The 11,400-nt window shown below is 49.7% G+C and overlaps 1 protein-coding gene across 1 annotated transcript in view; it reads right to left on the reverse strand.

The window, feature by feature from the left end:
• The window catches only part of MSI2 (musashi RNA-binding protein 2), a 129,796-nt gene that overhangs the window by 62,980 nt on the left and 55,416 nt on the right, over positions 1-11,400 (reverse strand). The window contains exon 2 of the mRNA XM_010131733.1: positions 828-876. Within this exon, the coding sequence (XP_010130035.1) occupies positions 828-876 (49 nt within the window). The remainder of the gene's footprint in view (positions 1-827; positions 877-11,400) is intronic.

Consider the following 11,400-nt stretch of genomic DNA (forward strand, 5'->3'; position numbering starts at 1 on the left):
GGCCACGCCATCACACGGGGGCAGAAGCCACAAGCAGCGCTGGCTTGCTGCGTTGCCTCCAAACACACGAAATGTTAAAGCAGAGAGATTGGCGACATAAAATCGATCTTGTTTGGAGAGAATGGACCCTGCCCCAGTGCTGCTTCTGGTGTCGCTGCGAGAGCCCAGGTGCGTTTCCCTGCTCCCAGGTGAATGGAGCAGCCCCTGGGCTGCTCTCTGCCTGGAGCTTGGCTTCTCTGCTGCAGTGATAACGCAAACTGCTAGCCGAGAGACAGAGGAGCATCATTTATTTCCACTGAAAGGAACAGCCATAACACTGAAAATGATCCTCAGCTCCTTTTCACAGAACCGTACAAGCAGTGATGAAACCTCGTCTCTCTTGTGAAATATGTGGAGAGTAATTCCTCTTCTGGAGATCCTGCTTACTCTGAGCTACCACCACTGGAGGACAAGCAGACCTCTGCCTCAAAACTCCAGCATGCTTGAAACCTCGGCGGAGGGGTAATGCTCACCACCGTGGTACAAACCCTCTGCTTCCCTGCAGCCTCACCACACCCAGCTCCCTGGGCGTTACCACATCCAGGGATGCCACCAAGCCTGACAATGATCCTCCCAAAGGTAAGTCATTAAACTGACCAGAAAAGTCATCTCTAATAGAAAACCCACGTTGACACACGGCATTACATGCCAAACAGCCCTTCCACTGCAACACCTGCAGGACAGAGGGATTTAGCCACCGGGTCACCGTGTTGACACTGATTTTTGGCTGTGTTCACCAAGCAGAAGCTGTCACAAAACGCAATGGCTGAGCTCCGGTTCTCTCTTACCTCTATGTCTGTTGGTCGTCTTGTCAAACATAAGCATGGCGTCCTCTACCTGCAAGACAGAAGCGGGGAGATGCATGCTTTAACACACTGGCTGATGGTTTGTGAAGCCATGACAGACAAACTGGGAAGGGAAGACAAAGGCAGGAGCAGCCTCAGCTGGGTACAAACGATCCGTCAGATCTCCTGGCTTTTGCTCAGTCAGCTCTTCCTTTTGGAAATCTGCAGCTTTCAACCCCCTCCGAGCTGACATTTGATCCTGAAGCAGAAAAGTGAACATTAAATATTCTGCTGCCCTAAAAAGCCAAGTATCTAAGGAGCTCTTCCACCTCTCCTGGGTCCCTGGCTGTGCCTCATCTCAGCCTTCGTCCCTTTTTTAGGGAGGTAAGGAAGGGCCAAGAGAGGAATCGTGGATGCAAATCAAGCCCAGGACCTCTCCAAATTAGAGTCACTGTCTTGGCTGAGAATTAGAAGGTTACAAGAAGCATGAGCAGGGTAAAATCTGGTCAGCTGAGAAAGGTATTCAGAGATTTTCAAAAGGCCTTTTGAAAAGCCAGAGGAAAGAGAGGAGAGGGAGGAGGGAGAAAGTTTAATTCGCATCAGGCTTGGCATTTCCACTTCAGAAGAGAGATGACTGATGAAACGTATTGAAGTGCAACCAAATTGCTTTCAACTTTCATTACTATTTGCATGATTTATTCCACCTCCATGTAATCTGCGCAGCCACACCTAAAATTTTGCACTTATTTTAGAAGGATGTTGTGCTGGGGTTTATTTTCCAGCATTATCACATTTTAAACTGTCGCTCAGAGGCTGTGCGAGCTGGGGCAGGTCGGTCCCGCACCCTGCCCGCACCGTCCTGAGCAGTCCTTCTGAAAGGCATTACTGACTTGCTGCTCCTGACCAGGGGCTGATGAAAACCAACACCACTGCTGCACTGGAAGACGTTGCAGGAGAGGAGAAGATCCTTAAAGAATGGGGTTTGTTCTTTAAAGGACTCCACTGGCTGTCTGTGGGAGCGGGTTTTTTGTTAGTTTGGGTGGGGCTTTTTAGGGTTTTTCATCCCCAGTAATTTTGGCGATACTTCCATGTTCTTATATTCTGGCTGTCTGGACATCATTTATTTAGGTAAGTGATTTACAATGCAGTTACACGCTCTCTTCACCTTCGACAGGGCACTAAAGGGTCTCCCTTTCACCCCAGCTACCTGGGGCCACTTTGTGCTGACCTCTTCCTTTGTGCCCACGCAGATCACGCAGTGCAGCAAAACCTTACACGATGCCTAAATTAATCTAAAAATCTGCCTCTGGTTAACTTGTTCTGAACTTTTTCAGTCCAAGTGGTTTGCAAAATGCCTTAGCAATGACCTGAGAGGGAGGAGGAGAACAGGCCTCCTCGATACCCATCTTGAATGAGACCTGAAGATGCTGATGCACTGAAAAATCCAAACCACATTAAGCACAGGGCTACTTGTCCTGCTGTTTTTCTTCACTTCAAGGAAAAAAATTCACAAGTATGAGTAATATCAGAAGGCAGATAAGGACAGAGCTCCCCTTCACCCTACCACAACTGCTTATCTCTGCTCTGGGGTTACATTTGCACAGCAATCTTTATTTTTTCATTCTTGCAGGTCTTGGCCTCATTGGAACTAAAAATTACATGTTGCACCTGGTGCTGTTTCCTAGAGCATCGCTGCTTCCTCTGCCTTGGTGGGCAGACCACCCTTTTCTCCCCACACCAATCACTGCTGCAGAAGTTTCAACATGCAGCTCTTCCAGTTTAAGTTCTGTGCCTCAAACCCCACGCCAGAGTTCAGCGAGGTCTCAGGCACCCTGCAGCACCCATCCCACCAGCCCAAGCAGGTCCCCTGACCCACACCCCGGAGGGTGCTGCTGTGCACAGGCTCTCCTGGCTGGATCCTCGCCCTTTCAGAGTCATTTCAAAATGACACCTCCTCCTGCGAGGATATTATGGGGACTTTGAGAAAAGCTGCTTGTGTTGCTTGTAGGGAGAGAAGAGACATGACATGAGGCACAACACAGCTCTAACCTCACTTCAGCACGGCCACGTCTCAGCCTGAAGTCTCCCAGCAGGCCAAAGCCTGAGCTGCGGGATGCAAAACCCTCTGCCACTGCAGCACCACCACGGGTTTGAACCTCCTGTGCAGCTTCATCCTGCTCCTCCAAGTGCTGCCGTGACAGGAGGGACATGTCCTGGCAGTGGACCAGGCACACAAGGGGGCTCCGGGTCCAGGTCCTGGTCATAGCGAGGATCTGCAGTTTTGGTCGCCTCTCCCACCTGCACAACGTGACGTGTCTCTCACCCACCAGACACACGTCCTCTGGGCAAACAACGTTTTCTGCCATGTGTACTAAGGCCCCGCTTTGCTGGAATGATGATCTTGGCAGAGATCTTTTTTATGCAAATAGATCCTTATTAGCAGTGACAAACGCAGCCTGCATGGGCTAATCCAGGCGATTTCCAGCGTGCTGGCTGGGACCCGAGGTGCGCAGACACCCTGGGGGTGGGCACTTCATCCCCCCAAGCAGCGCTACCTACTTCTGGGATCAGAACCAGGCGCGCAGCTCCCTATGAAAGGGTTGGTTCAACTCTGAAAGCCTGCAAGGGGGGAAGCGGCTCTGCAGCCGAGTTTCAGAGTGGACCAAGCATGGCTTTAAGAAAAAATAATCAGTGGGGTGTTCTTTAAGCCAGCTGGTGCCCTTTCAACAATGTCTAATTGGTTATCTTTTCTGTCTCCTAAGGTCAGAACATTTTATCTCCGTCTCTGCCCTTTCTGAGTTTACCCCACCCTGCGTTATTTTTTAGGGCAGCCATTGTAACAGAAGAATAGCCTCTTTCCTCCATAGTCCGGTGACACAATGAGACTTCTTGAAACCTCCTGAATAGATAAAGTGCAACGGCAAAAGGAAAATTCTATTAATGCTTTGTGAAATAAAACATCTAAGAGCTGGTTAGACAAGCAAGAGAAGAAAATCAATATGGAGAGGGCAGCGCGCTTAGAAAAACTTTTCACCAGTTGTAAAAAGGTGGCGAGGGTATGGGAGGGAGGGGGGCGAAGAAACTTATTAATTCAGAAAACCCATCAATGGTATGGAAATCTGGCAGAACAGCAAGAACTGAAACTAGAAGAATTTGAATATACAAAGGGCTGAATAGAATGAGAAAACCACACTGCCTCACACACACAGCCCGTTTCTCACGGTTCTCTGTGAATCAAACACAAGCGGCTTGTTCAAGTTTTCATCAAGGAGAAATAAGGGACACAGTCAAGGTAACCGGCAGTAAACCCTGTAGTAAGCAAATTGATCCCTATTGCAGGGGAAGGAAAAAAAAACCAAAAACAACCCACAGACAAAACTCAAGTACATTCAGGAGCTGCGACCAGCAAAAAGTTAACCCTCTCCTCCAGCCTGAGGCTCCCTTCCCCACCCAGTCATTTAAAGATGCCTGAAGTGCAAGTTTTCCCAGTCTCAACTCAAAACATGGAACCAGCTTACAAATGAGAAGGAAGGTTTTTCCAGGGTTAGAAACAGGACTGGAGGATGTAATTGCCACATGCAAGGCTTGGCTGGTCACCCACCCCACAGGCCAGTGGAACCCCCTCACCAGCCTCCTGAGAACATATTCTCAGGGCACTGAGAAAACCAGCCCGCCAGCAAGGAGCTGGATTTCCCAGTACCGGTGTGAGATGCCAAGCCACCATGCAGAGAGCCACCTCCCACCCAGCGTGCTCAGAAAGCAGCTGGCCGTCCGAAAACGTGTCTCTTTTCAGATGTATGGCTCAATATGGAGGCTTAAAGGAGCTGATTAATCCGAACTAATGAGAGTGTATTACTAAATGGATGGTCTTAGCACTTAAGGTAAATAAAAAGGAGAAGAAAAAAAGACTTGCCAGATAATACAAGTTACAAATGGACACTTAAGCCAACAGACTTCTCCTCTGTCCCAGCATGCCTCATAGGTATATCCAATTTAGACCCAGTTTCTTATATAAAGCCTAACTAATAGGCTTTAGTTTATTTAACTTTTTTTTCCCCCCAATCCACCTGGGGTTCTGGAAGAAGAAGGGCTATACCTCTTCATTACTCACTGCCTGGAAGGAGGAATAGGGAAGAATAGGAGGAAAGAAAAACCTGGAGGAGCCAAAGGCTTTAATAATCCTAACAGTACCCTGGGTTATTTAAAATATGCCCAACCAGTTCACAAAAGGCTCCACAGAGATAAATGTATTTGATTTTCTTCCACTTTAATGGAGGCATACATTTAAAGCAACAAAACCAGGGTGACCTAAATAAAATAGCTATTAATTGTACTCAGAAAGGCTCTGAATTTAATGCAACTGATCTAGCCCGGCTCAAGAACACGCAATATTCCCTTTTCATTCCTCCCACTTCCCTCTTGAGGAGTTTCAACTCCTCTCTTTTCCACAGGGCAGCCCTGAGCAGTCAGAGATGATCAAACCCGGTGCCAGCCCATCGCCGCCCACACCTTAATGAAGCTGCTGAGTGCCCTGCAAAGGCCAGCAGCGATTCTGCAAGCTCCTGGGGACAGTGCTCCAGAAACGGGAGCACAGTGCTGCCCCTGAAAGCTGAGATGACCAAACCAGGACGTTTTCTGGAAAATTTCACATCTGGTCTTGTGTTTCTACAACCGCACAATGTCTGTACAGACTGGCACACCCAAGAGATGGCCACGACCATGCAGCCGGTAAAGCCACCATTCGTTTACGAGGTGCCTGCACACGTGCAGGAGTAAGCCCAGCCACTATTTCACATCTCCAAGCTCTTTTTATTTTCCATTTGAATCAAGTTTGCTCACTGAGTAAAACCTCCTCAGAGAAACTAGTGACTTCCATAACTACCCCGAATGGACACACAGCAGCCTTTATGCCTCACAATCCTCCTCATCCAGCCCTGGAAAGTTTTTCCTGATCCAGACCCTGAGGTTCCAACACGTTCCAAGCAGGTCAAGATGTTCCTTCCTTATGTTCCGCGCCCCGGGACGGAGAGGCTGTTTATTTCCAACAGTCCCAAGTAGTTGGTGCTATGTTCTCCATCCCTTCAAGGTAAGAAAGAATTAAGGCAGACAAATGAAATAACGCGCTGTAATCGAACACAGTGGCAGTTCAGATTGGGTCCTGGGAGAGAAGAAATTACAGAAGGATGACATTCAGCTACACACGGCTGGGCGGTGTTTCCACCCTCTCCGATCCCTGACTTGTGAACTTTACAGGTCTATCACTCCTTCTGCTCTCCCAAGAAAAGTGTGCGGGATATTCTGGTCTAATTTCTCAAATTATTTATACTCATTGCACAACTCCACCAATATTTTGCTTTCTGAAGCAGAAAAACCTCTTAGCTGCTAGTAAACTGTCAGGTGCTATTATTTTAAATGCGCATGTGAAATCCAAGCGCCAGCAACGCGCTTCTGCAGATTTACAACCTCTCCCCACATAAATTAAGACAAATGCATATTACATACCAGACAGTTAGAAAAAAATGGTTCCCCCACAGCAGGCTTCTGGGTTTGATTACAATGGAATTAAACAAAGAAACAAATACTTTAACCTTTTCCCCTCTTTCTGTCAAAGATGTCCCCCCCCTCCCAGGCAGCTCCTTCCCGACTGAAGGCACCCTCAGCATCCTAGTTCATCGCCCAGACTGCATCCCTCCCTGCCCCAGCCTGCCAGCCCGCAGCATTTGCAGCACTGTGTCCCAGCACACAGGACCACACCGAACCAGAGGCTCCCAACCCAGAGCTGGACTGGTCCCCGTTCTACCACCCCACCACGCTCACGGGCTCCACTCCTGTGCTCGCCCTGACAGCTGCTGTGTTGGCCGATACACCAGGGAGCAAACCAGAGACATCCCAGACTGAAAGCAGGAACTGCTACAGCTCCACTAGGTAGCCCTGGCTGCCTGGTGAGAGATTCGTACCCTCCGCGGATCTGGCACAGTTTGTGTAGTGCTCCCCGGGGGGCTGGAGGCACACGGAGAGGTCCCTCGCTGAGCGCTTCCCAGTGTCTCGCAGAGATGACCTACCAACCGAGGACTGACACATTATGCACCACGATAATAATCAATGCCACACTGTGCAAAAACAAATTCCAGTGCTAGCAATTTTTTCCCCCAGCAGTCAAGTCTTTAAAAAGTCTTCTTCAGCAATTACAGCTAATAAAACTACAATTTTATTCAACACACACATATCATTGCAGCTAATTTTGCTCCATCAGGGCTGAAATTAAAACAGTCATTCAATCACGTTAATCTCAGGGCTTGCTCACCAGCCGTGACATGGCAAAGCGCACCCCAAATGCTTGCCAAAAAGCATGGTGGCTACTCTTGGACTTCAAAATGCTCCTGCAAAACAACGACACGTTACTCAACGCTTACTCTACCAAGGGGGATGTAAGAATGATAAATGCTCTGCAGAAAAAACAGCTTTCCACAGCAGGGCAAATTAAAGATGACTCCATAGATGATTTCTCGTTAATTCCTCCTCTGGCATTAATAATATGAAGTACTGATGAAAGCAAGGCTCTTTGCCACGCTCAGATCAAGTTACAAACTACATGAGGACTCTGAGTTTTCCCTCTGACCTGCTGCTATCTTGGCTGAGAACTTCCCTTGTCCCCATCAGATCTCCAGCACACATTCACTAACACCATCAACTGGGAAGACAAGGTTCTTGCAAGAACACCCAAACCCCAATTAACCAACAAATGACTCGAACATGAAGACCGCTCTTTCCTGGGCATCAGGGGCTGCTGTGGCACAGCAGGACCAGCAGCAGCAAAGGCAGTGAAAAGAGGAAGGAAAAGAAGGAAGGGCAGCACCAGTAAGATGTTGTAACATCAGTTTAAGCTGGTAATGACCGCACCCAGCAGAATAGTTGGCACTGCATAAACCCCCAGAGACGTTTCTCCAAAAGGTATGACATACCTACGGAGCCAAGACCACCACCAGAGAGAGGCACTGGGGTCCCTGCAAGAAAAAGAGGTGCAGAACAAACCGCTCCAAGAGGCAACTCCTCATTCACGTGGGCACTGGCAGCCACTCTCTCTAGACAAGGTGGCCCTCACCTCGCAGTTGCCTGTAAGACCACGTCCTTCAGGGATGCCTTTCACAGCTGAAATCAAGCTGAAGACAACAGTGGCACAAAGAGCCAAGCAAGACTGTCACAGTGCCACCCTCTCCTTGGCTGCAGGGCACGTGTATGTTTGCTGTGCTGTTAGAGGGACAGAGTAGCTTGTCTCCGTCAGAGCAGAGCAGGCCTGGGGCTGGCTCCCATCTCCACAATCAAGTCCTGCAGTCAGGCCTAATTGCCCAGAACAATTTATGCCCACCAGCGCATAGGCAGCTGTCCCCAGGGTCTCCTTAGCTTGATGGGAAAACAGGTTCCAACACTGCATTTCTGAAACAGAGCGAGAGAGTCAGAGGAGCCGGCACCGAGACCTGGTCTCAGAGAGCTCGCAGGAGCCAGCAAGACATTCCCAATCCTCTTGTTCTTCTAGCAGGCCAGCGGTGCTAGGACTCTGAGCTTACACACATCCCGCTGCAGTTCAGTGCTCTGAGATCCCAACAGGAAAAGGGTGCAGAGAATACACAGGACCACCTGCAGCAAGAACCCAAGATTCAACTCCATGTGGTCACACACAACCCCCAACAATGGGCTAAGAACACCCTGCTAGATGCTGTGTTGCTTCCAGCCCTGCAGCGATGGAGATTTGCACAAACACACTTCGAATTTCACCACAGAAAAGCAGCATCTTTTGCTGAGAACAGGCAGAGACGTGGTACTGCCCAGTCCCAAAGGCTCAGGGCCTTGGTGATCTTGGGACAGCCAGGAGTGCCACCATTCAAGACACCCTGCAAGCCTGAAGTATCTCTGGATGGTGACAGGGATAACAAAATGCCACAGAAGTACAGCAGGAGCTGCCACAATGACCCTTTTTGTATCCACCAGGGTAACACACACACTGACCTGGCCAAGACCGGCACTGCCTGAGCCCCACCGCATTTTTACGTTCATCTTCCTCAGGCCAGCCCAGTGAGGCAGGTACACACCTCCACCTCTGCTGTGGGACAGCGAGACAAACCTATCTGTGCTGCAGCATTAAATCACCTGCAGCCGAGCAGGTCCTGTGCTGGCTAGCACCATCAAGAACGGCTGCTCTGTGCCCACTGAGGCTATCACCCACCTTTGGCCTGGTGGATGTGGCTCACCAGCTAAAACCAGTCTTGCACTGGTGGGGTTTTGCCCATGGATGGGATTCCAGGTAAGGGCAGGCCAAGCTGCAGTTGGAGCCAGCTCTGCAGCCCGCGGCATCCCCAGTGAGCAGCTGCAGAGGATGGGGACATGGGGGACAGCAGCGGGAGGACCCCACACTGCCAGGGGCACAACTCTTGCGGCAGAGCTGCTCTCCTCATTCCTCTCCAGCAATCCAGACGTCTGCTGCCACACACACAACTGCGGCCCCTGTCCTGGACAAGCCGCTTTCTTTAAGAAAAGCACAAGCCGACCGAACAAAGGACAGAAAGCAGACATCCCTGCCTGTGTCGGGAAACAGACTGATCTCATGTCACACGATATATCTGTTTACGGAAGCTGTAGCATTTGGTTAACAAAACGTATTTGTGAATTAGAGCAGCGCCTCCATCACTGCTATAATAAACTCCAGTCTACGTTTCTGCCAGAAATTGGTGCCTTGGAAATTTCCCCTGTGATCAAAGTTGGTCCGTGCTACAGTGAGAGACAGGGAGCAATTGATACCTTTAAAATATATGTCAACAGCTATAAACACTTCAGTATGCGTTAAAAAGCAGGAGAAGGAGCATATTCTGAGCTCATTCAATCTGAAGCCAGTGTTAAATCATGGAGCTCCTGCTGCTGCCCTTCACCAGAGAGACAAGAACAGAATCTAGTTCAAAACATCTGCTGGAGAGCCTCCAAACTCTCCTACAAACATTTAATTCACCCTGCCTCAAAACGTCTTTGTGTTTTACCCATCTAACAGACAAGGAAGAGGGTGGGACTAGAAAGGAAATTAAGCTACAGGCATTTTAAGTGACCTGTATGCGGCCCCAGAACCAACCACCATCCTGGAAATCTCTGCATCAGAAGATCCATCTCCCACAGGCATCCTCGTCTGCCTGTTCAAGGCTCCTGCCTCCCGGCACACATGCACATATCATGCATCACTTTCTACAGATTTTCCCAACAACTGCGTATCTTTTGGTAACTGTTTTCCTGAAAGATCCACAAACAATGAAGATCGTGAGCTCCCTCCGTCCTGCTCCAGCCCTGTCCCCTCACTGGCTGCCTGAAGGAGTCATGACCAGTTAAAAACATGAGACAAACACACACTGTACATTTTAAATGCATGCACAATAATTTTAAAATATTCTTTCTGGTGCTCACACAGCAACCATTAGGGTTCACACGTTTACGTTTCCGCTGCTGAAGCGCAGGAGAACTTTGGCTCTTGAAAGCAAATGCCAAGAGCTCCATGTAACCACATCACTTCAGCTGAAGCTTAAATATATCCAATATCACAAGAGTCACACAGCACAGCCCAGCCACAAGAGCCAACAACACCAAGTTCATCTCAGCTCCTTTACTCCATCGTGCACTCGCAGGCCAAGCTCCCCATCCAGTGACACAGCCCACGAGGTGCCGGAGGGCAGGGGAAGGGCTGCTCTCCTCCATGCTGGCAGCACGGAGGCGATGCCGCCGTGGGGGCACTGGAGGAACATTGCTCCTTCAGCATTCCAGCAGGCCAGGTGCAAGGCGGTTTGTGATTTTACTTTCACGGAACATTAGCTGCCGTCAGCAGAAATAATTCTTCTTCCCTTCACAGTGCTCGTTTGCATATTAGCACTGCAAAGTTGCAATCTGTTTTCTTTTCCAAACAATACTTAAGAGGTGCTGCCCATTAGGCCCAGCACACGGTCTGGAAACCACGAGAGTGTGAAAAACGCCATCCCGAGGAGAGGCAGCTCCTGGTGGACACGTCCACACACGGACAGCCGACACGTATCCCTCTTCTCTGCTGATGGGCTTCAGCCACACTGAGCAATGGCACCACCTGAAAAGCCAACAAGTTTATACAGCTCCCAGGGCAGGAGGGCACACGGCATTTTCCATACAAGAAACGCAGGCTTCACAGCTGCGGAGCCAGTTAAAGCCCAAGCTTGGCTTGGACCTGGACCCCTCTCTGGGCGCCACCCTCCCATCTGAGCTCCCCTCCCCATCCCACTCCCCGGCTGTTATGGTCCATTCAGGCAGGCAGACGATGTCTGAATTGGTGCTTTTCCTGGGGAAAAAAAAATGGTTAAAGTGTGCAGTGACAGCCATCAAAATTGTGCAAGGGACTCTTCTGGGCCACCACCAAACCATGCACCAAATCCCCCTGAGCAGAAGCTTTCACCTGCTCCCCCTGAAATCTGGGAGCTTGAATCCTACCCTCCACACGTGACATGGGGCTCTGGCCGCCTCCAGGGCTGCTCTGGCCTGTGGCACATGACACTCAGCCCACCTGAGTGACAGCACAGGA

This window comes from Buceros rhinoceros, unplaced genomic scaffold (assembly GCF_000710305.1).
Source record: "Buceros rhinoceros silvestris isolate BGI_N320 unplaced genomic scaffold, ASM71030v1 scaffold2620, whole genome shotgun sequence".
NCBI lineage: Eukaryota > Metazoa > Chordata > Aves > Bucerotiformes > Bucerotidae > Buceros > Buceros rhinoceros.